This window comes from Musca autumnalis, unplaced genomic scaffold (genome assembly GCF_047663935.1).
Source record: "Musca autumnalis isolate F117 unplaced genomic scaffold, ASM4766393v1 scaffold_2, whole genome shotgun sequence".
NCBI lineage: Eukaryota > Metazoa > Arthropoda > Insecta > Diptera > Muscidae > Musca > Musca autumnalis.
In genome coordinates, this window is record NW_027411755.1 from 183,009,288 (window position 1) to 183,035,561 (window position 26,274).

Sequence of the window (26,274 nt, forward strand, 5' to 3'; positions counted from 1 at the left end):
CTTCTATAGTCACTATCTGAAGGAAAGGCGGATTCTATAGTCCTTTTCTGAAAGAAAAGGGTGCTATAGTCCCTTTCTTAAAGAAAGGGTGCTTCTATAGTCACCATCTGAAGGAAAGGATGCTTCTATAGTCCTTTCTGACGGAAAGGGTGCTTCTATAGTCCTTTCTGACGGAAATGGTGCTTCTATAGTCCTTTCTGACGGAAAGGGTGCTTCTATAGTCCTTTCTGCAGGAAAGGATGCTTCTATAGTTTCTTTATGAAAAAAATGATGCTTCTATAGTCCCTTTGTGAAGGAAAGGGTGCTTCAATAGTCCTTTACTGAAGGAAAAGGTGCTTCCTTTCTGAAGGAAAGGGTGCTTCTATAGTCCTTTTCTGAAAAAAAGCTGCTTCCATAGTCCCTTTCTAAAGGAAAGGGTGCTTCCATAGTCCCTTTCTGAAGGAAAGGATGCTCCTGTAGTCCTTTCTGAAAAAAAGGATGCTTCTATAGTCCCTTCCTGGAACAGATGGTGCTTCTATAGTCTCTATCTGAAGGAAAGGGCGCTTCTATAGTCCCTTTCTGGAAAAAGGGTGGTTCTATAGTCTCTATATGAAGGAAGGGGCGTTTCTATAGTCCCCTTCGGGAAAAAAGGGTGTTTCTATTGTCACTTTCCGAAGGAGAGAGTGCTTCTATAGTCCCTGTCTGAAGGAAAGAGTGCTTCTATAGTTCCTGTCTGAAGGAAAGAGTGCTTCTACAGTCCCTTTCTGGAACGAATTTCGCTTCTATAGTCTCTATCTGAAGGAAATGGTGCGTCTAGAGTCCCTTTCTGAAAGAAAGGTTGCGTTCGTAGTCCCTTTCTGAAAGAAAGGCTGCTTCTATAATCCCTTTCAGTTTCTATAGTCCCTTTCTGAAGGAAAGGGTACTTCTATGGTCCCTTTCTGAAGCAAAGGGTGCTTGAATAGTCCCTTTCTGAGGGAAAGGATGCTTCTGTAGTCCCTTTCTGAGAGATAGGGTGCTTCTGTAGTCCCTTTCAGAAAGAAAGGGTGTTTCTATAGTCTCTTTCTGAAAGAAAGGGTGCTTCTATAGTCCTTTTTCTGGAACAAAGGGTGCTTCTATAGTCCCTTTTCTGGAACAAAGGGTGCTTCTATAGTCCCTTTTCTGGAACAAAGGGTGCTTCTATAGTCCCTTTTCTGGAACAAAGGGTGCTTCTACATTCTCTATCTGAAGGAAAGAGTGAAAGAGGGTGGTTCTATGGTCCCTTTCTGAAGGAAAGAGTGAAAGAGGGTGGTTCTATGGTCCCTTTCTGAAGCAAAGGGTGCTTGAATAGTCCCTTTCTGAGGGAAAGGATGCTTCTATAGTCCCTTTCTGAGAGATAGGGTGCTTCTGTAGTCCCTTTCTGAAAGAAACGGTGTTTCTATAGTCCCTTTCTGAAAGAAAGGGTGCTTCTATAGTCCCTTTCTGAAGGAAAGGGTGCTTCTTTAGTCCCTTTCTGAAGGAAAGAGTGCTTCAATAGTCCTTTTCTGAAGGAAAAGGTGCTTCTATTGTCCCTTTCTGAAAGAACGGGTGCTTCTATAGTCCCTTTCTGAAAGAAAGGCTTCTTCTATAGTCTCGATATGAAGGAAAGGATACTTCTATAGCCTTTTTCTGAAGGAAATGGTGCTTCTATAGTCCCTTTCTGGAACAAAGGATGCTTCTATAGTCTCTAACTGAAGGAAAGGGTGCTTCAGTAGTCCCTTTCTGAAGGAAACGGTGCTTCAGTAGTCACTTTCTGAAGGTAAGGGTGCTTCAGTAGTCACTTTCTGAGGGAAAAGGTGCTTCTATAGTCCCTTTCTGGAACAAAGGATGTTTCTATAGTCTCTATCTGAAGGAAAGGGTGCTTCAGTAGTCCCTTTCTGAAGGAAAAGGTACTTCTATAGTCTCTAACTGAAGGAAAGGGTGCTTCAGTAGTCCCTTTCTGAAGCAAAAGGTGCTTCTATAGTCTCTAACTAAAGGAAAGGGTGCTTCAGTAGTCCCTTTCTGAAGGAAAAGATGCTTCTATAATCCCTTTCTGAAGGCAAGGCTGCTTCTATAGTCCCTTTCTGGAACAAAGGATGCTTCTATAGTCTATATCTGTAGGAAATGGTGTTTCTATAGTCCCTTTCTGAAAGAAAGGGTGCTTCCATAGTCCCTTTCTGGAACAAAGGTTGCTTCTAAAGTCTCTATCTGAAGGAAAGGGTGCTTCCAAAGTATCTATCTGAAGGAAAGGGTGCTTCTATAGTCTCTATCTGAAGGAAAGGGTGCTTCTATAGTCTCTATCTGAAGGAAAGGATGCTTCTATATTCGCTCTCTGAAGGAAAGGGTGCTTCTACAGGAAAGGGTACTTTCTTCTGAAGGAAAGGGTGCTCCTATAGTCCTTTCTGAAAGAAAGGCTGCTTCTGTAGTCCCTTTCTGGAAGAAAGGCTACTTCTATAGTCTCGATATGAAGGAAAGGGTGCTTCTATAGCCTTTTCCTGAATAAAAGGGTGCTTCTATAGTCGCTTTCTGAAGGAAAGGGTGCTTCTATAGGCGTTTTCTGAAGGAAAGGGTGCTTCTATAGTCCCTTTCTGGAACAAAGGGTGCCTCTATAGTCCCCTCCTGAAAGAAAGGCTGCTTCTATAGTTCCTTTCAGAAAGAAAGGCCGCTTCTATAGTTCCTTTCAGAAAGAAAGGCCGCTTCTATAGTTCCTTTCTGAAGAAAAGGGTGTTTCTAAAGTGCCTTTCTGAAGAAAAGGGTGCTTCTATAGTCTGAAAGAAAGGGTTCTTTGGTCCCATACTGTCCTCCCCAAATGTTTTCTTAGTGTTGGTGTATGCATTTCAAATAAAAAGAGTTTTGTGTTTTTTCTTGTTGGTATTGTTTTTTTTTTCATTGCATATTTTTTATTATTTGCTTATTTGTTTAAAAAATGTGTAGTGTTGTTGGTGTTATTTTCAACTTTCATCATAGATGACATTTGTTCGTAAGTATTAATATTCACATACAAATATACAATTAGATACAAATATAAATAAATACAAGTGTTTGTTAGCAAAGACTAAAAATTAAACCTAAACACATACAAATTATTAACGATTTGGGTTGGGAACGACCAATGGTTTTTGGACGCCCATCCTGATAATCTGACGGGGCTTAGGCCAGAGTTATCATCATAAGTTAGCTATACAAATATGTTTGTGTGTGTATGTGTGTTATATGTCGTTTACAACAATATGAGTAAAGGTTTCGTTGTTTTTTGTTTTTGTTTTGGGACTTTCATTTGGGCTGAAATCGAGTCGAGTTGTTGTTTGTTTGTTTTTTGGGTTCGCATAATGTCTTCTCCAATCCGAAAGTGAAACTAAACGCCACCGCCTGCTACACATTCCACATGGGTTGCCTTATTATTATAATTTTTTCTGGATTTATTAGAGATGTTCTTCTGTTTTGAGATATTTTGTGTCTCCTTATGGATGTTGTTGTTTTTTCTTGTTGTTGTTGCTGGTTAGCTTGTAAGTAGTATTGTCTAAGTAAGTTGAATATTTGCTTTTTTTTGGTATTTTTCAAAAACTTTTTTTAAAATTGTTTTTATTTTCTTTCTTTCTTTTTTTTTAATTAGAAAAACAAAAAAGTATTTGTAAAATATTTATAAATTAAAGTAAAATAAAATAATTTATGAAATAGTATTAATAAAATAAATTAAAATGTTTTAATGGCATTTAGAATTCGTTTTCTGGAGCAAGGTCGAATCTTGGTGGGAAAGCCATACCGTCCAATTGTGGCCGCACGGACATAGCACGGGGCTAAAAGGGAGAAGAGAAAAAAGAATAAATTATTAAAATAGGCTACAAATAAATAAAAAATAAGATAATATAAAGCATGCATGGGCAGGCACAAGGCAATCGAAGGACCATAACTTTCAATAACAACAATCATTGATTATCACTGATGATCAGGTTGAAGATGATGGTGACCACATTGAGAACTTAACAACACAACCCAGGAGAGTGGCGGTAATATGTATGAGAGAGAGAGAGCATCTTACTCCAACAGGAGCATGAGTTAAATGACCAAATAATGAGAGGGGAAGAGGGAGATTGTGACATCAGCCACTTTCAATCAACAACATATTAGAGACGTTTGGTGTGATAAGTGGGAGAGTAGAAAGAGAGAAAGTCCAGATTTCTCTTGTTTGGATTAAAGAGAGTATGAGTCTCCTTTTTCCTTGAGGAGAGTAATAATGCATTGTATGTTACTTAAAGGGAATCAACAACAAATGAAGACCAAGTGAGGGTAGAGATAGAGAGAAAGAGAAAGTCTCTTTGCAAAATGAGAACATAATGATGTGGGATTTCTGTGTGGCTGTGTGTGTGTACAAAGTAAGTAACGCATTCCTCTCATTTCCTTCTATCAACTTACAAATGTAATGAAAGTTGTTCTACTGATCCAGCACACTTTTGCCGCGGCCACCTTTAGACATTCCCGGCTATAGTAGATAGTATATAGTATACACACACATACATATACATATTATATAGTAGTATATAGTAGAGTAGAAATTAATAACAAAGAAAAAAATTATTATTATGTTTTATTATAAAAAAACTTATGAGCGGAGAAATGTTCGTGATTTTGTTTTTGGTTTGTAAGCGATGAAATCTTTTTTTTTTGAGCTTCGTTTTGGAGTGGGGCTGAGACTGAATATTTAAGCTGGTGGTAGGTAAAAAAAGAGATTTCTTTGATTTGATGGTTGGTCGATTCATTTGTTTTTCTTTTTTTTTTTGTTACGCATTTCTCCCGCTATGGAGTGGATGTTGTGGATCAGAAACGCTTAAAGCATAAACTTATGAGCTATTTTTTTGTTTGTTTTTGAATCTGAATCTCAAATTGTGGACCATGGTATTTTTGTGGATATACAGTGCCATAGTTGTTTTGATTTAGAGCTAAAGAGAATAGAGAAATGATTTTCCATTGTGAATTAAGCAAGCCTTGAGAGAGAGAGAGCTAAGAAGAGAGATCGCATTTATTTATTAGCTTAGATTACTTACCGCGGGGCTGGCACCACGACCAACGGAACCGGCACGTCCCTTGGCACGGAATTTGCTAATGGCTTGTTCAGCCAAATCGGCGCGTTCTTCAGCTTCTTCCAATTCTTGTTGGGCCTTGCGGAATTTGGCCAAGTTGAGGGCGGCAATTTCTTCGGCTTCTTCGATTTGCCTCTTGTATGTCTTGATCTTTTGTTGGAGCTTGTCAACCAAGTCTTGCATACGTTCGTGGTTCTTGCGGTCTTCTTCGGATTGGAAGCTCAATTCCTTAATGCGGCGTTCAGATTTGCGGAGGTTCTTTTGGGCATCAGCGTGTCTTCTTTGTTCACCATCCAATTCGTTCTCCAATTCGCGGACGCGTTGTTCCAATTTTTGGATAGCCTTCTTGCCACCCTTGAGGGCGTTGGCTTCGGCTTCATCCAAACGGACTTGCAATTCCTTGATTTGTTGTTCCAAGGCCTTTCTCAATTTCTCTTGGGTTTGGGCGTGGTCTTGTTCGGCACGGAGTTCATCAGCCAAACGGGCGGCATCAACCATAGCCTTCTTGGCCTTCTCTTCGGAGTTCTTGGCTTCGTTCAACAATTCATCCAAATCGGAGTGGAGTGTTTGGAGTTCAGATTCCAATTTCCTCTTGGCAGCGGAGATGGAAGCGTTTTGGGCGGAAACTTCATTGAGTTGTTCATGGGCATCGGCCAATTCTTGTTCGGCTTGGCGACGGCCACGGTCGGCTTGTTCGAGGAGGGTGCGGGATTCTTCCAATTCGTTTTGGAGGGCATTGGCACGACGTTCGGAGATACCCAATTGTTCGCGGGCATCGTCACGGGCACGTTGTTCTTCTTCGAGGGCGGTTTGGACATCCTTGAGTTGTTGTTGGTAGCGCTTAATGTTCTTTTGGGCCTCGGCGTTAGCCTAAATAGAGAGAGAGAGAGGAAAAATGTTGATGAGTATGAGGAAAACAAAAGAGCGAGAGAGAGCGAAAGTGTGTATAAATTAGTGGGGTTCCTTACCTTGTTGGCGTGATCCAAAGCAATTTCCAATTCGTTGATGTCGGCTTCCAACTTCTTCTTCATGCGAAGGGCCTCAGCCTTACCCTTGGCTTCGGCTTCGAGGGAAGCTTGCATGGAATCGAGGGCACGTTGGTGGTTCTTGCGGGTATTTTCGAATTCTTCTTCCTTCTCTTGGATGCGGCGATCGATTTCTTGACGTACTTGAGACAATTCCAATTGAGCGCGCAATACCTTGTTTTCTTCTTGTTCCAAAGCGGCTTCAGCTTCTTCCAAGGCAGCTTGGAGTTCGTCCTTTTCGGCTTCCAAGCGTTTGCGGGCCTTTTCGATTTCGTGGATGTTGCGGCCACCTTCACCGATTTGGTCGAGCAAGTCCTTGACTTCATCAGCGAGGTTCTTGTTTTCACGACGGACAGCTTCCAATTGTTCTTGGCCTTCTTCGTAGGCACCCTTGAGACGGAACAATTCGGTGGAGTAGTTGCGGCATTCCTTTTGGGAGGCATCCAATTCAGCGGCCAAATCATCAACCTTGAGTTTCCATTCGCCAATGATCTTGTCGAAGGCCTTTTGTTTCTTCTCGGCAGCGTTGGCAATGGCGTTGGCACGGTCGACTTCCAATTGCAAATCTTCGACTTCGGTGGACAAGCGTTGCTTGGTCTTTTCGAGGCCAATGCATTTCTGGTTGAGGGATTCAATGGTTTCTTCAGCTTCAGCCAAACGAGCTTGCAACTTCCTCTTGGCTTCTTCCAATTCTTCGGAGCGGGCAACACCATCAGATTCGTACTTGCTGCGCCACAATTGAGCTTCAGCGTTGGCCTTGCTGAGTTGACGTTGCAAATCGGCCTTGCCTTCAGCTTCTTCTTCTACTTGTTCACGGAAGTTATCCAAGTCGTGTTCCAAGTTGCGGAATTTACCCAAAAGGGTGGCACGTTCGCGGGATTCTTCATCGGCCAAACGCTTGGTATCTTCCAATTGGGTGGTGAGGGAGATCTTGATCTTGGACAATTGGGAAACTTGAGATTCGGCTTCTTCCAATTGGCGCAAGAGGTCAGAGTTTTCAATGGACAACTTCTTCTTGGCGGCATCGAAATCGTTGAGGGTTCTGTTGGTTTCATCCAATTTGGATTGGACTTCGTTGAGGGTGTGTTGCAATTGCTTGGCAATCTTTTCTTGGGCAGCCTAGAGACGGAGAGAAACAGCATTAGAAAGAGATAAGGAGAGAGGGCGATATTTTGTGTGTGTGCATTTGTTTATGTACAGTTAGTGTTTGTGGCGGACTAAGGGCGGGTTAGGTGTGGATTTTCTTTTTACAATTTTGGGCCATGGGATTAAGGCGGCAGAATTTTTATACAAAGTCTTTTGGGATGCCTAGCATCCCTTACCGATTTGCATTCTTCAAAAAAGCTCAGCTATGGTAATTTTGTTTCTTTTTACAAGGTCCCCCCGGGAGGAGCCGGGGAGCCAACTACAATATCAGCGTTTTTAATTTACAGCGTCGTTTAAAATGCAAATTTGAAAATGTGTGTAATACCTTCTCGTTGGCGAGGTGATCGCAGCCAGCGCGGAGATCGTTCAATTGGGAATAGTATTCGTTCTTCTCCTTTTCGGACCTAGATTAAGATACGAGTGGAATGTGTTGTTCGTTTAGTTAGGTTATGTGTTAAAGGTAGGTGTGTTCAGAGGAGAGATAAGGTTTATTAGCTTTATAACAAATAGAAGATACGCTGCTTGCTGGATACCCATATTTGAAGAATTCGTTGAGTTTTCTTTGCCTTGCCGTTTCTTTGAGGTTATGTTTTGTGTGTGTCTGGTTTTACTTTTTTTAGGGTGGGAAATAGTGTGCAAGTGTGTAAGGGAAGAGTTTGTGTGAGAGAGAGAGGATTTTGCAAATCCCTGAGAAATGTTTGCTTTACCTTTTCGCGGCCAAGTTGATCGCAGGCGGTACGAGTTTGATTCAACTCATTGTGGCAAGTCTGGCGATCATGTTCAGCCCTAGAGTTTTGAATGGATTTTTAAAAGAAATTTTAATATATTAAAAAAAAAATTAAATTTCCAACAGAGACAACAACACAAAACACCACGGATGGATGGATGGGTACACAGCAAAACGTTTTTTCTGCTTGAAAGAAAGAGAGAGAAAAGAGAGATGTGGACCCTGTCATACTTACTTGGCCTTCATCTTGTTCAATTGATCAACTTGTTCGGCCATCTCGGCAATAGCATCGTTGTGCTTCTTGCGCAAGTTAGCCAAGGTGGATTCGTGTTGGATGTTGGCTTCTTCCAAATCGCGGCGCAATTTGCTGAGTTCAGCTTCACGCTTCTTGTTGAGTTCAATTTGGGCAGAAGTGGCACCACCGGCTTCTTCAAGACGTTCACCCAATTCCTCCAATTCGCGGGCCAAATCAGCACGTTGTTTCTCGGCCTTGGCGCGGGCTTGACGTTCAGCTTCGATTTCTTCTTCCAATTCTTCGATGCGGGCTTGCAATTCCTTGATTTGACGGTTGTTCTTGTTGACACAGACTTGTTCATCGTCCAATTTGCCGGTGAGGGCAGCCAATTCCTTGTCCTTGCGTTGGATGGTTTGTTCCAATTCCTTCTTGTTGCGTTCCAAGTCGGAGACGGCTTCTTGGGTGAGTTTCAAGTCACCTTCAACCTTGCGCTTAGACTTTTCGATATCACCGCGCAATTTCTTCTCACGTTCCAAGGAATCTTCCAATTCGTCCAAGGTTTGTTCCAACTTGGCCTTAACCTTGTTCAAGTGGTTGATCTTGTCTTCGGCGGCTTGCAATTCTTCGCCGGTCTTTTGGTTGGCTTCACCTTGCATCTTCTTTTCCTTGTTCAACTTGTTGATGAGTTCGTCTTGGTGGGCGATTTCATCGTTCAAGTTGCGGATTTGGTGATCCTTGGTGGATTTGTCTTGTTCAGCCTTTTGGATGTTCAATTCCAAGTCTTCAATGTCCTTTTTGAGGCCAGAGATTTCTTGGTCAGCCTTCTTCTTTTGTTGGAACAATTGGTTGCGGGCATCTTCCTCTTGGGTCAAGCGATCTTGGATGTCCTGTTGTGGGGGGGGAAGAGAGGAAAGAAAGCGAATGTGAAATTAATAGGGGATTAATTGGGGATTTTTGTTGTTGGGTTTTTACCCTTTTTGGGCCGGGATACTTACACGCAATTGATTTTCGAGGTCGTTCTTTTGGGCTTGCAATTTGGAGCAACGTTCTTGGAAGTCTTGCAATTGACCCTTTTCACCGGACAAGGAGTCCAACAAGGCAGTCTTTTCAGCCAACAATTTGGCATTGAGGGCTTCCAATTCCTTGCGTACCTTAACTTCAGCAGCGTGGGCATCTTCAGCCTTCTTGGCCTTCTCTTCTAGACGCTGTAAATCAGAAGAATTATCGGGGGAGGGATTAGTTACGGCCGCTGGTGCAGGTGCTGCAGGGGCTGGTTGACTTTCTTCATTGCTGGCAGGAGCTGCAGGTTCTTCAGCAGGTGCTGGTGCAGGAGCTGCTTCGGCACTGGCTTCTTCTGGTTTTGTTTCAGCTTCTGGGGGTGCTGCTTGTTCACTTGCCCCAGGTGTGGTTGAGCCCTCACCTTTTTCACCTTTTTTGGATTTTTTCACTTTTTTATCCTCAGCCATTATTCAGAATTATTTTTTTTTTAAATCGTTATTTGTTGTTATTGTTTTATTTTTGTTGGTTTTTAATTGGCAGTTATTTTTTTCTTTCGTTAAAATCGTTTCCAATTTATTTTTAGTTATTAAATTCGTTTTGGGCACCCTTGGAGTTTTTTGTGATTTGACTAAGAGAACCGTTTAGCTACTGGTCAACAACTGGAATGCTTGTTGTAGCCACACTTCTCGTTCGAGCGAATATGAAATTCTAATTTAAAAATTTCAATTCGAAATTTTACAACACCCCAACTCGAGGCAAATGAGCAATAACTCATAAATTGGGTGGCCATCGATGGATGGATGGCTAGCTAAAGGTAGGTAGGCTATGCCAATTTCCACCAACATTTGCCATGCTTCATCATGGCAGAGGTATGCCACTCATGTGTATTCATGGGTGCCAGGTTTGTGGGGCAAAGGGGTGGCTGATTCAATGTTATTATCGTGCTAAACGATCGATATGGCACAGGTGTGATTCTATATGTATGCCTAAGGCAGGCGTTGGTGGGCAGTGGTGGTGATGGTGATGCTTGGACCCTCATCTATTTTATTTTTGAGCCAATAATTTATGAGATTTCAATTATGTTATTAATAATTTTGAAATCAAAACACCGACAACAACAACTCGAGCACAATGTTGCATGTGGTTGCAATTACTCATGTTTGGGATGACAGATCAAAAGGCTCAGCAGCCAATATTTGAGAGTGAGTGAGTCGTTTGGTTGTTGGTGTGCGATGAGTTGAGTTCCCTGCCTTGCAAGGAGCCATATTAACACATTAGCCAACATCATTCGAAACACTTGTTCACTTCGATAATTAATTAAAAATAGAGTGAAGCGTTTGGCTGCTGAGGAGGTTCCACCTCTAATTTGGCTGGTGTACAGTGCACACCAAGGAATATATATTTAGAAATTATTGGTAATCATAATGTAAATCTGTTTTTTCATTTTTATTTCAGCAGAATTAATGAGCCAATTGTGGCAGAGTGTCGACGTTCGCTGGTGCTGCTGCCGAGGTTACGCTAAACATTTCCTCAACTCATTAATTATAAAGCAAATAATCAAAAATTTTGGACAGACAGACAGGGCAGCATGTTATGCTTTGCTAAGTTCCAGATGAAAAGCATTCATCATCATCAGAGATCTGATCATAAGAAACAAAAGTGACCCATATTCGGCATAGTTTTGGGTGGTTAGGCGGAAATGTGGAAAATGTTTTTTAAATTTAGAATTTTCAATCAATAATAATTTAGTCATCATCATGATGGCAAATGTGATGAATCAAAACCAAAAGCCAATGATGACGTTAATCGGAAAATTATGCGTAGGTGGGTGGTTGGGTGAAAAAAATACATTTTCCTGGCGTAACAAAATTTGTAATTTGGCTTTGATAATTAGATGGTATTAGCCAGCAACAGCTGCCTAACAAGCTGGCTAAATATAAATACCACGAAATAAATATTTCAAATATTTTACCCCCCAAAGGGGAGGGGGGAACAGCAATTTACACCTGTTGTTGAGTGAAATTTCCTCACAACTCTTGCACTCACTCACTCACTGACTGAGTGAAGAAACATGAAACCATTCAACCAAACCATTTATTCTCCTTCCTTTCTTCCTCCATGCCAACAATGATAATCGTCATACGCCGCCAAATAGCTACGAAAAATTAGAAAAAATATACATTTTATTTTCAATACTTACAGCAATTTCATCTTCAATACGAGATACATTGAGCAAAGGCTTGACCTTTTGCCACAATTTGTACCAGGGCCAGGTACGCAATTGCAAGTATTTGCGCAAGTTGCGTTGGACAACCTTGAGGGCAACACGTTGTTCTTGCAATTTCTTGAAACCTTTACGGGCCAAGTAACCACGAGCCCAGGCTTGCATCCAGGACATGATCTTGCCCAAACGTTCATCACGGAATTCTTCCATTTGACCCAAGACACCGGCACGGAAGAAGACCTATAGTTTTACAAGTGTAAAGAAAAAAATAGGGAGGCGGGGGTAACGGTTGGGGAACCCCAGGAAAAAAATATGTTAAAATCATAGATTCTTGAGATTTGTTTTGATGGCGTTTGGTGCAACAAAAAGAAGCCACAGGGTTTTCATTTTAACATTGGGCGCCATTTAATAATTTGGAATGTTTTTAGAGGTTTTTTTATTTTAACTTTGGGCGCCATATTTTAAGTTTTGTGGGCCACTAAACATTGTAGCAAAATTTTTAGTTATTTTTTACATTGGGCGCCATATTCAATTTTTTTATTTTATTCCAAAACGATTTAAATATTCCATTTCGCAAATAATTGTTAGTTTTTATTTAGACGTTGGGCGCCATTTCCTTTTGCCTCAACAATCATTGAGTGCCATTGGAAAGCGATTCGTAGAAAATTTTGCAATTTTAAAAATTAAAATTTTCTTATTTTTCCAATATTTAGACGTTGGGCGCCATTTTCATTTGCGTTAACAATTATTGGGTTCTCCGAATTTTTTTTTTAATTTTTTTTTTTGGGAAATTAGTGGGTGCCATTTCTGTTCCCCGAACAATAAGTGGACACAATTTCTTGGATTTTTCTTATATTAAATGTTCCTGTTTTTTTTTTCGGAATATTTTGTCGGGGGCACCATTTTCGATTCGTAGAAGAAAATTCTTTAATTATTTCTCTTATTTTGCGAAATTTAGCCATTGGGCGCCATGTTCTGTTTCCGCTGAACAATAATTGGGTGTCATTGGAAAGCGATTCATAGAAGAAAGATGTCTTCCGTAAATTTTTTGAAAAAATATCAAATTTTCCCTGTTGGGCGCCATTTTCGGTTCCCTCAACTATAATTTGGCGCCATTGCGAAGCGTTTCGTAGAAGAAAAGTGCATTAATCGGAGATTTTTTTCCGGAAAATTGTTGTGAAATTTCGTATATGATATTCTCTTCCCATTTGGGAACCTTTTATCGGGTCCCTCAGCAATAATTGGGATATATTGGAGTGAGATTTGGGGTTTGTGTCACAATTTCTTTGAAATACCGGAGACTAACAACATTTCAACATTGGGCGCCACTTATGAAACGCCAAAAATGCATCACAAAGCAATTTTTTCCCATAGAACTGGTTGAAATATCAAAGAAAATATTTTGTTCCAGGTTGGGCGCCATATGAGCAGCCAAGGTGGTATTCCACCGATTAAAGTGGGTGAAGGATTTTATTGCGGGGGTTTTTTGGGCTGCCAAAGGGGTCCCCAAAAAATCTAAACTGCTTGAAATATCAGATGAAATATTTTGTTCCAAGTTGGGCGCCATTTGAGCAGCCAAAGTGGTATTTCATCGAATATAATAGGAAAGGGATTTTATTTCTGGACTGCAGAAGAAGTAATTTGAGGATTTTTACAATCCTCGAAGGAACCTGAACTGGTTGGAACAGCAAAGGAAAGAATTTTTCCAAGTTGGGCGCCATTTGAGCAGCCAAGGTGCCATTTTACCGAGAAAAATAGAAGAGGAATTTTATTTTTGAACTGCAGCAGGAGTCTTTTGAAGATTTTTTACCATCTCCAAAGGAATCTGAACTGGTTGAAATATCAATAGACATTTTTTTCAGGTTGGGTGCCATTTGCACAGTCAGGGGGGTATATCACCGAGTAAAATGGGGGAGAGATTTTATGCAGAGTTTTTTTAGACTACAAAAAGGATCAATTGTGGTTTTTATACCATTTCCGAAATAACCTGAACTTATTGAAATATCAAAGGAATGAATTTTGACAGGTTGGGCGCCATTTGAGCAGTCACCGAGCAAAATGGGGGGAGGGATTTTATTGCAGAGTTTTTTTTGGACTACCAAGGGGGTCCATTGTGGAAATTTTACCATCTCCGAAGGAATCTGAACTGGCTGAAATACCAAAGGAAATATTTTATCCAGGTTGGGCGCCATTTAAGCCGCCATATTTGCAGAGTTATTTTCTGATCGCAGATGGAGTCCTTTGTTTATTTTTACCATCTCCGAATGGATCTTAACTGGTTGAAATATCGAAGGAAATAATTTTTTCTTGGCCACCATTTGAGGCGTGAATGCTGGTATTACACCGAGAAAAATAGAATAGAAAAGGATCTAAAATATTGTAAGGGAATATTTGCCCGATTCATTTGAAATTAAAGGTAACTGCTTTTAACAACTCCACAAGAGTGTGGATGGAACAATTGGGCGCCATTTCACTGACAAGCGGGGAGATTTTTTTCAATTCTCCATAAAATGTTTCGTTTTGGGTGGTGTATGTCAATCAGAGAGGAACTTAGGGGGACAATCTGACCAAATCATTTGAATTTGGTTTGTTGTGAAATTTCAGGGATTTTTTGTGAAAATTTGTAAGGAATTATTATTGAAGTTAAATGCAGAATTATTTGGAATATTTTGGAATGTAGGATTTTTTTTAAATTTTTTTCATGTGGCTTGTTTTTGTTGCTGTTTTTGTTTTAAAGCGCGCATAATTCTTCAAAAACACATTTTTTTCTAGACAATTTTGGACAGTGGGGTTAACAGAGAGAAAGAAAGACAAAGGATTATTAGTAGAAATTTTTTTCTAATAAGAAATGTTAAAAAGAGGACAATAGAGTTTACAATGAAAGTAAAAACAAAACAACAATTTAACACTACAAAAACAATAAACAAAAAAAAATTGTTAGTAAAATTTGTTGAAATGAAATTAGAAAGGGGGCAGGTTTACTCTGGGCCTGTGGACGGATGGTAATGGGAAAATGTTGCTAGGTTCTCTTCATTCTCAAGTAAAGAAAACGGAAGAGAGCCCCATAACATTTCTCCATTTCCCTTGTGTTGCATGCCAAGAGTAACTCCAGCCTCAAATGAGAATGTGTGGTGGGTTAGCAAACATCTAAGTGTGACGCATGAGAGAAGGTATTTTGTGTCTGTGTTTGTTTGGATATACCTTAGTTTTGCCAAGACGATATTGATCGGCTGGCAAATCAATGTGTTCAATGATGATTTGGGAAGCCTTGGTGTCTTTATCGACGCCCTTCAATTTGTTGGGACACATGATCTGGTAGCTGTAGTGGTTTTTGCGATCATGTGTACCATTTTGAGCCATGATAATGATGGTTTTGGTGTATAATAAAATGATTGTGGTGGTGGTGGTGGGGGGAAGAAAAAAATACGTGCACAAATAAATAAAAATTGTCAAAAAAATAAAATTTAAACCAAAATAATACTACTAAAGAAACTACAACCCATTTTGAGGTCCTGTTTTGCAAAGGATTTCTTAAAAATGGGAAGGGGTAAGCCTTTGGTGAGGGGTCAGGGAATGATAATAGTAGCAAATAATTGCACCGTTTTTGGGTGTTTTTTTTTCTTTCTTTTGGCAGTGGGGTGGCATAGGCAGTAACGAATTAAAAATTGGAACAACATTTAAGAGAAAAACAATGAAAAGGAATAACGAATTCTGTGTGTTTTTGTGTGAAGAATTCCAATGGAGCAAAATATATGGAAATTCTTATTGGTTTCGATGCATGCCTTAGTGTTACCAAAACGGTATTGATCAGCATCCAATTCAGTAGATTCAACCAAAATCTTGGAGGCCTTCTTGGGATCAGCTTCCAAACCCTTGATACCTCTGGGGTTAAGGATTTGGTAACTGTTGTTGGTTGTTCATGCAGTCAGGCAGGTGGTGTGTGTATGTGGGTGTGTATATTTTGCCATAAAGAGTTTCAGGGTTTTTTTTGGCAAAATTGTAGAGATGATAACAAACAAAAAATTTCAATAAATTAACAAAAATGTTCTACTTGAAAAATAATAATAAAATAATAAACAAATTCTACTACTACTACTGCTGAATGATGAACCAAACTAACTACTTAAAGAGCAAAAAGGGGCCAGCTGGATGTGTGTGTTTGTGTGTTGGTGTAAAAAAGTCCTTTTTCTTCCATTCAAAGAGAATTTTTGGACAAAGTGTGGGAGTGTAAAGATTCTTAGAAGTTCAAGTTTGTTTTTTCAGAATCTTTTGGAGAATCTTGGGAGTGTGTAAAGATCCTTGGTGGTAAAAATATTTTTTAGGGATCTTTGCTTGGTGTGTTTTGCAAAAGGCCTGGGGTTAGAAACAAAGTTCTAGATTGTGTTTTTGTTCTAAGAGAGTGGCAAATGTATTTGCTGTTCTTTTTTTTTTTGGACACATGCCTTGGTGTTACCGAGACGATAAAGATCGGCATCCAATTCAGTGGATTCAATAAGGATCTTGGAGGCCTTCTTGGGGTCTTCCAGGCCACTGATACCCTTGGGGTTCAAAATTTGATAACTGGTGTGTGTTTTCAGATTCGTGGGGGAAAGTGAGGGGGTAATAACAATACAAAAAAAAAATAAATTAAATATAAATAAATAAAAAATAATTCTAAAATACCAAAACTCTTGACCTAACACATGCACATTCTGAATTCAAACACATTTCTCAGCTAAAATCATAGAGAGATAGAGAAAGAGCCATGGAAAAAGATAGAGAGATAGAGAAATGAGGGGTAATTCATTCTCAGGATATTTCTTGAAAGGCAACATTTCCATAGAAAATGCTTTGTTTGGTTTTTGGATTGGAAATTTTTGAATTTTTGAAATGCTTTTAAGCCAAAAAATAAAGATTTTAAATATTTTATCCATGCCTTGGTATGACCAATACGATACATATCAGGATCCAGTGGAGTTGATTCTAGAATTGTTTGAGATTGCTTTTTAATATCCGCAATGCCAACAATACCACCTGGATTAATAATTTGATACCTGTAAAAGTTTGATTTTCAAGAGAGAAAGAGAGAGAAAAAAATACAACACAATGAAGACAAAACAATGGCAATAGAGCAGTAATAAATGAGCCATAATGTACGAGAGAGAGAATGAGTAAAGTGTTCTCTTGTTTTGAAAACAAAATGAAAGTCTTCAGCTACAGTTGTGTTGTTTACTGAGTGTAATGTGTCAGTGAGAGAGAGAGAGAGAGAGGAATTTATGTACTCCCTTTCAAAAAAAGAGAGCATAAGAGATTTCAATATGTCATGTTTAAGGACAAGGTATCAAACAGGAATGAATTTTAAGGTAAAGAGAAATAAAAAATTTAAACTGCAAAGGAAAAGAGTAGGTCTTGGTTAGAGAGAGAGAGATAGAAAGAGATGAACGCTACTCAAATAAGGATTTGGATAAATAAATTAATTAAACCATTTTGAAGAAAAAAGTGATAAATGAATTAGAATTCCAAAGGAAATGAAAAGGCTTCAGAGCCATCATAGAATGAAGCCAGAGTGAGAGAGAGAAAGTATGGATAGGGAAGGAAAATGTTTTCATTTCTCTTTTGAAAAAAAAAACAAATTGTATGTGCTAATACCACTGTGCTTGGCAAATGCAGTTGTGCCTTAACAAAATTACCTTGCATTAGCCATTGAGGTGGGAGAGAGAGAGAGAGGTGTTTATGTGAGGAGGAATGGTGTCTTCTCATCAAGTGATCATATCAGAAATGGATGAGTGATTTGGTGCATGTGTTTTGTTCAATATTCTACAAAACTAAAGTGTATTATACAATAATTCTAATAATAATAAAAACTACATTTGAAAAAAAAAACAACACTACAATAAAAACAAAAGACTAGAGAGAGATGGAAACAACACTACAAGGATAAATGGCTCTCTTTATAAAAACAATAATTGTGCTACAAAAAGATGGTGCAACTGAAAGAGAGAGAGCCTTCTACATTTAAAAAAAAAAGAGACAAAGATGAGACAAACTAATGAGAGTACCCAAATAGTAACAGCTACAAATACACAATTGTCTTTCTCACAGACTCAACATAAAAGAGAGACACATGAGGACAATTACACAAAGAGCAAGAAAGTATATAATCAATGAGACAGACCAAGGCAACACAAAAGAGTTACAAACTCTTACATTAAATACTTTGTACGTTTTTTGTGGAAAGGGGTCAACACTACATGGTGGAAGAGGGACTACCACTACCAGGTAGGTGGAATAGAGGAACTCTACTAGGGGGGTACAACATAGAACATATGTTCAAATAATATCTTGCGTGCCTTGGTATGACCAATACGATACATATCGGGATCCAAACCGACAGATTCCAAACATTTGGCTGCAGCATTCTTGGGACTCTTTTCTTGGGTCATAATGGCAGGTGCCAAAATCATGTAACTGTTTTGTAATAGAAAAATTAAGAAAATAAGGAAATAAAGTTTTAAAAAAATCTAACCTGGAATTTCAACTAACCAAAAAAAAATTTGTAAGAAAAAATTAAAAAAAAAGAAAATATTTTTTAATCTACCCAGGAATTTTGAAGATATTTCCCATTCAACCTAATCAATTCAATTTCCCCTAAAATTTCCTATGTGTGTGTGTAATGTTCATGTCCCGCCCACAATACTTACCGTTGCTTGAAATCAGCGTATACCATTCTGTTGGGGAAACCTTTACGGCAAATACGGATACCTTCAAGTACACCGTTACAGGTCAATTGATGCATAACCAAGTGAGCATCTACAACACCAGGTTGTTTCATTTCATTGGGAATGATACAACGTACGAAATGAGGTTGGGTCGAACGCAAGGTGGTCATCAAGCTGTTCAATTGTTCCTTGTAACCTGAGGAGACAGTAGCGAAGCCACCACCCTTCTTACCACGACCGCCCTTAGCTTGTTCACCGCCACCAGATTGGCCAGGGTGATCAGCGAAGATTTCAACCAACAAGGCGTTCTTGGACTTCTTGAATTGATCGACAACAGTGTCGTTCAAGGGATCCTTGTTCTTTTCCAACCAACCGGTGATGTTATAGGCTACAACACCAGCATAATGGCCAATGGCGAAGTGGGCAGCTTGTTGACCGGGCTTTGGTGGTTTTGGTTTTTGGAAGGGAGCAGATTTACCCAAGTGAGTGTTGGTCAATTTTTCGGCAAAGGTTTGATCGGTGGCCTTGGGGAACATAGATTCTTCTTCAAGGATGGACAAGATACCCATGGGCTGTTTGTTGGTGAAAGGAAGAGAGAAAAAAAGAGATTGTGGTGAGCATTTATTGTCAACAATGTTTGAGGGTATTAAAGGGGGTTAATTTTCTTTTTCGACGAGCCATAAAACATTTAAAATTACTTTTTTTTAGAGGTTAGACAAAGATAACTTACCTGGGGTTAGCAGAATTAGCAAGCATTTTTTTTAGAGAGAGAGAAAGAGAGCGTTCTGATATTTGTGATTAATGGCGAGAAGTATAAAACTACTTAAGATAATGTTAACGAATAAAACGCTAAACGAAGAGAGTAACATTGTGGTGGGTTAACGAGAGACAGAGTAACAGTATGTTTAACAAAGAGAGTAACGTTATGGAGGTTAGCCAGAGGGAGAGTAAGAGTAACATTGCGGATGGTTAGAGAGTGTAAGAATGGACAAATGTGAGTTTTCAATTGTTTCACAAAGAGAGTAATAATGGTGAGTAGTTGTTTAGTGCTACAAAGGTATCACTATGGAGGGTTAGAAAGTGTCAATGTGAGACTACGAATGTGAAATGATGTTCAGAAGATTTTATGAAAGTTTTTTAAAATTATTAAATTTAAATTTTTAGTGCTACAATGGTCTAATAGTGTCTAGAATGAGTAGGGTTAATATATGAGAGAGTGACTAATTTTCTTTACATTGAATTAAGAGATTTACGGTGATATTAGAATATTGATTTTACTTTTCTAAGAGCAAAAAGTTTGCTGCTATTTTACTTTGGCATTTCTTTGTACAGCGGCGTTGCTTTGACTACTTTTGTAGTTAAGAGAAAGAGAGAAGTTTGTTTTAGAAAGTAGAGAGTTATTGGAATCGAATTCCATAGAAGTTAGCTTTACTGCTGCTATAGAACCATGGGAATAAGAGAGCTCCAAAGATTTTTAAAAACCTAAACACCCTCAAAGAGATAGAGAGAATGGGTAATTTTTATAAATCTCCTGATTTTCTCTTATTCCTGGTTCTTGCTGATTATTTTCTTTGGCTGGATTAGATTTTGCTGATGTTTTTCGGCTACGTTTTTTTTTTAAGAAGTTAGAAGAGAGAGAGAGAGAGAGAGAAATTCGTTGTTTTTTTATACCTTTTCAATCAATTCAATACACATTTGCAAATCCATGCCAAAATCAATGAAAGTCCATTCGATGCCTTCACGTTGGTATTCTTCTTGTTCCAAAACGAACATGTGATGATTGAAGAATTGTTGCAATTTTTCGTTAGTGAAGTTGATACACAATTGTTCGAAACCGTTATACTGTCAAGTGGTAAATAGATTTCGAATTGGTTAGACATAAATGTTCTTGGGGTGGGGGAGAGAAAATGTGTGATAAAAATGGATGATGAGTGGGGTTAGTGATCTTTTTCTTGGGGGAGTGGGTTGCCTTCTCCGAGCTGGAGTTTTCAAAGGCAGTGGAGGGAGAGTGAGAGAGAGTTTGGAAATGGCGACATTCCATTTTGTGTTTGGGGGAGACTGACTGTGTATGGTGGAGGTATAGAGAGAGGATCTTTTGTGTTGTGTGGTGGCGCCCAACTTGTGGTCCATTATATAAAAATGGTTTCCAAACAAGTTCCAGACATGAAGAGACATTGGATATTTGGAATAACGAAGCCATTCATTCCATACGCTTGTGTGGCTTAAAGCAAACATGTAAACATTCCCAGGGATTTGTAGTTGGATCCCTTTTTGTGATTTGTTTGTTCTTTTTTGGTTTGATGCAACATTCCTTATAACTTGTGGCCCGTTTCTTTTTTTCTTTTTGTTAGATACTCTTTTTTTCTTTTGTTGAACAAACCTTTTCAATCAAATCAATACAGGCCAACAAGTCCATACCGAAATCAATGAAGGCCCAGTCAATACCTTCCTTTTTGTATTCTTCTTGTTCCAAGACGAACATGTGATGGTTAAAGAATTGTTGCAACTTCTCATTGGTGAAGTTGATACACAATTGTTCGAAACCGTTGTACTAGAAGTTTGAGGAGGTAAGGAGGTAATGAACATAAAAATCATGTTTGGGGCAAAAAACATAACCTGGTGTGGTGGATAACATTGTGTATGTGGGAGGGTGGTTTGGGGATAGAGTGGTTTGTGTGTGTACATAAGTGTATATGTGGGGGTATATAATACAAACAAAATTGTTGTTTCCCTTGGAACTTGGTGCATATAAAACAAGTATGAAGGCTGTGCTCTTTGAGGTTTGAAGGTTGGGTGCTTGGCCTCTTTTTTTTCTGAGAGCCACACACAAAAAGGTAGTGGTGCTTGTTTTGATCAAGGAGAGAGAGACATACATACATAGCTGATGATTTCTTACCCTGTTCTTTTTCTTCATTTTTTTATACAATATCATTCGAGAGAATAGTGATATTATTTATAAAGGAGACTAAGTTTGAAGGTGGTGCTGGAGCTGTCATCATACATATACAAAACAAAAATTTGTGCACAGAAGACAAGACAAATACATATGTGTGGGAGAGTGAGTAATTTGGCAAATAAGCACCTTTTCAATCAAGTCAATACAGGCCAACAAGTCCATACCGAAATCGATAAAGTCCCAGTTGATACCTTCCTTTTTGTATTCTTCTTGTTCCAAGACGAACATGTGATGGTTAAAGAACTGTTGCAACTTCTCATTGGTGAAGTTGATACACAATTGTTCGAAGCCGTTGTACTAAAGGGGGTTTTTGGTAAGAGGATTTTCTCAATATTTTCTTTTGGAAAGAGAATTTCGTGGTGTTGTGAAAGTATTTTTTTCTTGTCTTTTTTTTTCTCCCAACAAAGTTTGGTAGAGGTGTGTTAGTGTGTGTGTGTGCTTTTGGGAAGGGGATTTTTATAGAGATCTCTTTAGGGAAGAAAGAGCAAACTTTTTTTAAAAGAGAAGGAAATATTTTTTAAATTTTATAAAAAAATTGATTTTTTTTATAAAATTCCTGTGAATTTTTTATAAAAATATGAAATTTTAAATTTTATAAAAAAGTAAAATACATTTTTTATAAATCAATTTCAGTTTTATAAAAATGTAAATTTTATACAAATTTTATAAAAAATTAAAAATTGTTATTTTATGAAACATTTGAAGATTTCAGTTTTTTTTTGAAAATTTGAAAATTTTTATAAAAATTTTAAAATTTAAATTTTTATAAAAATTTTAAAATTTAATTTTTTATAAAAATTTTAAAATTTAATTTTTTTATAAAAATTTTAAAATTTAAATTTTTAAAAAAATTTTAAAATTTCAAGTTTTATAAAAAATTAAAATTGTTTTCTTATAAAACATTTAAAAAGTTCAGATTTTTATAAAAATTTGAAAATTTAAATATTTTCTAAATTTTCTGTTTTTATAGAAAATTAAAATTAATATTTTATAAAAATTTCAATTTGTTTAAAAATTAAAATTTTTATGTGAAAATTTTAAAATGGTAATTTTTTTTAGAAAAATTTTAAAATTTCAATTTTTTTATAAAAAATTAAAATTCCAATTGAAAAATTAAAATTTAAATTTTTCATAAAAAATTTCAATTTCAAATTTGTTTTCTATAAGAAAAAAAATATTTCCTCTTTTTTCCCCAGGGACTACTTTATAAATGTACCCCCTGCCAAAAATTTCTTTTCAAAAGGTGATAAATGTGTGTGGTGTGTGTGTGAATGGTGTATGTGTTTTGTGTATATCAGTGAGCGTGTGTGTTGGCCCACTGAAAACTTACGTCGAAAATTTCAAAACCAGCAATATCCAATACACCGATGAAGTGTTGACGTTTTTGTTTGGTATCCAAAGTTTCGTTACATTTCTTGACCAACCATTTGAAGAGACGATCGAAGACACCCTTGCAGAGGGCACCAATTGAGTTGGTGACTTGTTGTACGTTACGACCTTGGGTGACGAATTCGTTACCGACCTTAATGCGGGGCTTCAACAAGTTCTTGTACAATTCAGCGCAATCACAACCGAACAATTTGGCAACACGGCCACCTTCTTCTTCACCATCTTGTTCAGCTTGTTCTTCGCGACCACGTTGCTTGAACTTCATGCCACCCATGTGCATAACAGCGGCGGTGATTCTGTAGACATCTTCCTTTTCTTGTTTGGTGAAGCCCAAGATATCGAAGGCTTGCTGTTGTTGGTGAAAATTTCAAAATGAGGGAGAGAGAGAAAAAAATGAACATTAATTGTGGTTTTGGTGCGATGGGGTTTGTTATGTGGGGTAGTTGGGTTATGGTTTTTTGGGTAGTTTTGGAAGCGTTTAATTTGGAATTTTTAGGTGGTGTTTAGAGCGTTTTTCTGGTTGTTTTTTGTTTAGGTATTTTTTTTTTTGTTATTTTTCGTTAGAACCAAGCATTCCAAAATTTGTTAGTTTTTTGGGGTTATTTTACATTTTTGTTTCTTAGCAGAAAAATCCAAATTTTTAAGTACTTTTTTTGCCTAAATTGCCCATTTTTGCCTATGGAAAATGGACAAATTTTATTATTTTTTTCAATATTTTTCTGTTTTCGAAAATTTTATATTTTTAAAAATTTTGGATTTTCTGTAAATTACAAACGAGCCATATTTTTGTTACCATGAATATTTTAATATAAATATTATATTTTTTAGTTTTTAATTTTCCAAGGGAAATTTATTTAAGAAATTTAAGAAATTTAAGAAATTTAACAATTTTCAATTTTTTATGGAAAAACAAAAATTTCCCCAAAAGGGAAATTTTTATTAATGCTCGAAAAAATTAATTTCTTTGATCTTTTATTATATCTCAATGAAATTAAGGAATTTCCATTGAAAACAAAAATTTCCCCAAAAATTTCCCACAAGGGAAATTTTCAGTTTTTTATGTAGTCTCGTTTTACTTTGTCCATAGATTCCAAAACAAAAGGAATTTTTGGAATATTCCCAAAAACAAAAATTTCCCCTTAAGGGAAATTTGCTATTTTTGAGGGAATTTTTTCAAAAAAAATATAGCTCGCAATTTTTCGATTTTTTGCTTAGTTACTAAATTGGTTAGTCAAAATTTCAAGCATTTTCAATTAGTACTTTTTCGTTTTTTATAATTAGTCACTGATTTCCCTAAATTTTATTTTTATCGGTTTTCATTCCTAGGTTCTGAAATCCGTTTTGAAGGATTTTTTGTTTCGGGTTGTTTTCTAACATCATTCCGGGATAAAAGTTTCAAAATTATCAACAGAAATTATCAGTTAACTATTCCGGAATTTATGAAAAAAGTAACACAAATAGATATTTTAAGAGAAAATTTGGGGGATATTTGGAAAAAGTGGGAGTGTGGGGAGAGAGAGACAGAGAGTTAGGTGGTGTTGGTGTTTTTGTGTGTGGTGGTGCCTTAAGAGCATCATGCATTGTATTGATTGCTCTCAAAGGCCGAGGATAACAGTCTGTTTGTGATAGAAAGGGAGTAGAAAAGAGAGTGTGGTAAGAGAGAGGGAGAGAGGTTTGCGATGGGGTTTGTCATGCCTTAAACCTTAACACATTCTCTAACTGCTGTTTAGTCACCGTGTCTCTAGACTTTCTTTGATGTTTGTTTTCAAGTCTAGATAATTTGGGTTTCAAACTAAAATAAATTTCCAAAAAAATTATTAACACAAATCTGAGTGCCTTAAAACATTTCAACTCGAGGGAGAGAGTGAGCTAGAAGGGTTTCAAGACACACTTACGCATACACAAAAAGAGAAACACAGACACACATAATTTCATTGACAAGTGGTGTAAAACTGTGGGAAGAGTTTAAGGTGGTTTGGGTAAGAGAACATTTGTGTGTAAACATTTGAAGAGAAAGTCAAAATTCTCTTTTTAAATGTGATAGTGTTTCGGGGAGAGTTGGTGTTTTGGTGTAGGATGTGTAAAAGTCTTGTATGTTGTTGCTATTTTTTGAAACTTACATCGGTAAGAGAGAATTCTTCACCGTCATCCATGTTGGGTACAGTGACTTTACCCTGGGATACGTTATAGTAATCGTAAATGTTGTCCGACAAGAAGCACATGTCTGAGAGTCAAAAAAGTTGAGAAAAGTTTAGAAATGGCCGATTGTTATTTATAACACATATCCCAGTACAGAGAGTACGGAGAGAGAGAGCGAACAAATCGTGGTAATGAGTAATTTTTTTTGGATTTTGTCTGTTTTGAGTTTTGTGGGGTTTGAATTTGTTTGGGTGGTTGGTTGATTGGTTGGTTGGTTCATTGAAGGCTCTTTATGGAGCCAGGAGCAGGCTTTTTTGTCCCCTGAATTGATCAGCATAACCCGGTGTTTTCTTGATGTTGTTGTTGGTACTTTTGTTTGTTAGTTCATTCTTTGCAGAGAGCCCTGCTCCCAGCCCAGTTGGAGGGGGTGTATATTTACAAAAATTACAAAGAAAGAAATTGGGTGCCTGGGCAATTCTTTAAAAATTTGGGCCATTTGGTGGTATTATTGGAGACAAACAAAAAGAGAGATAGAGAGAAAGAGCAAAAGAGAAATGGGTTTCATTACACAGCATTTCATTGAAAGTGTTTCTCTTTAACAAAAATAAATCAAGTAGAGAGATAGATAGAGCGAGCGAGAGAAAGAGAGATAGAAATTCCGGAATAACATTTTTTGGGCTTGAAAGTTATTCATTCATATTTACAATAGTTTGTTTTGCATTAAAACAAAAACCATAAAAAACATATTTACCAAAAAGTTGTTTTTTTTTTAATTACACAAATTTGTTTACAAATTATTCATTTTTCTTTTTTTTTTGGGTGGAGTGGCTTGCTGGGTATGTGTATCTCATTTTGGCTTTTTATAACAGCAAGAGTATAAGAAGAAGAGACGCGTAGAAAAATAGAGAGAGATATATCAGCACTGTTTTATACACACAAACGAGAAAGAGAGCTTGAGAGAGAGAGATAGCAAGAGATGAAAAATATATCTCCTTTTGGGGGGTATTGGAGCTTAGCTCTTTGCCATTGGACCATCATAACAAAGTGCAATCTCTGCATAAAGAGAGCGAGAGAGTGCTAACCAACAAACAAATGCCCAACTTACATCGGTCAATTCAAATTCTTCACCATCATTGACACCGGGTATCCTGGTTTTACCCTGACATATGCCGGGATAATCACCAATGTGGGGTGTTAAAAATGTCATCTCTGTGAATTTTTGTTTATGGTTTAAGAAAAAAATAAATAAATAAATAATATTTTAAAATAAATCTAAAAGATAAACCACGCAAAATGATGGGGGTTTACGTATTCTGAGATTTGCCGTGATATGTTGTGATTTGAAGATAAGAAGAAGAAGAAGTTGTTCCTAGGAAAAAAATCATTTGCTCCTACTTCCTTACTAAAAGTTAGAGGTTAAGATCGTATTATAGCGGCAGGTTTTTAGTTTTTTTGCTTTGTTTTTTTTTTAGTATTTTTTGTTTAAAAAAAGATATTTTTGAAAAAAAGAATAATTACATCGGTAAGGATGAATTCCTCAGCATCATCGATACTGGCAACAGTAACCTTGCCTTGAGAGACAATATGGTAATCGTAGATGTTGTTAGACAACAAACAGATCTCTGTTTAACAGAACCGGGTAGGGGCGAGGGGGAGAAAAAGAGAAAAATTGTGGATAGGGTTAA

At 37.6% G+C, this 26,274-nt stretch overlaps 1 protein-coding gene across 50 annotated transcripts in view; it reads right to left on the minus strand.

Moving 5' to 3' along the window:
* Nucleotides 1–3,599: 3,599 nt before the first annotated feature.
* Mhc (myosin heavy chain) overlaps nt 3,600–26,274 on the minus strand; it is a 33,202-nt gene continuing 10,527 nt past the window's right edge. The window contains exons 7-19 of one of the 50 annotated variants that reach the window (XM_073965661.1): nt 24,571–24,674; nt 22,392–22,799; nt 21,188–21,358; nt 18,088–18,677; nt 17,737–17,854; nt 11,384–11,647; nt 9,180–9,389; nt 8,185–9,071; nt 7,930–8,008; nt 6,020–7,195; nt 5,016–5,921; nt 4,387–4,453; nt 3,600–3,770 (exon numbers count right to left, since the gene is read on the minus strand). In XM_073965661.1, the coding sequence (XP_073821762.1) occupies nt 4,406–4,453; nt 5,016–5,921; nt 6,020–7,195; nt 7,930–8,008; nt 8,185–9,071; nt 9,180–9,389; nt 11,384–11,647; nt 17,737–17,854; nt 18,088–18,677; nt 21,188–21,358; nt 22,392–22,799; nt 24,571–24,674 (4,961 nt within the window). In that variant the 3' untranslated portion in view covers nt 3,600–3,770; nt 4,387–4,405. Of the gene's footprint in view, nt 3,771–4,386; nt 4,454–4,597; nt 4,911–5,015; nt 5,922–6,019; nt 7,196–7,547; nt 7,627–7,929; nt 8,009–8,184; nt 9,072–9,179; nt 9,390–11,383; nt 11,648–15,849; nt 15,968–16,322; nt 16,441–17,736; nt 17,855–18,087; nt 18,678–19,776; nt 19,948–20,485; nt 20,657–21,187; nt 21,359–22,391; nt 22,800–24,570; nt 24,675–26,107; nt 26,212–26,274 lie in introns of those variants that run through there. The other 49 variants (XM_073965665.1, XM_073965666.1, XM_073965662.1 and 46 more) reach the window with 49 other exon arrangements.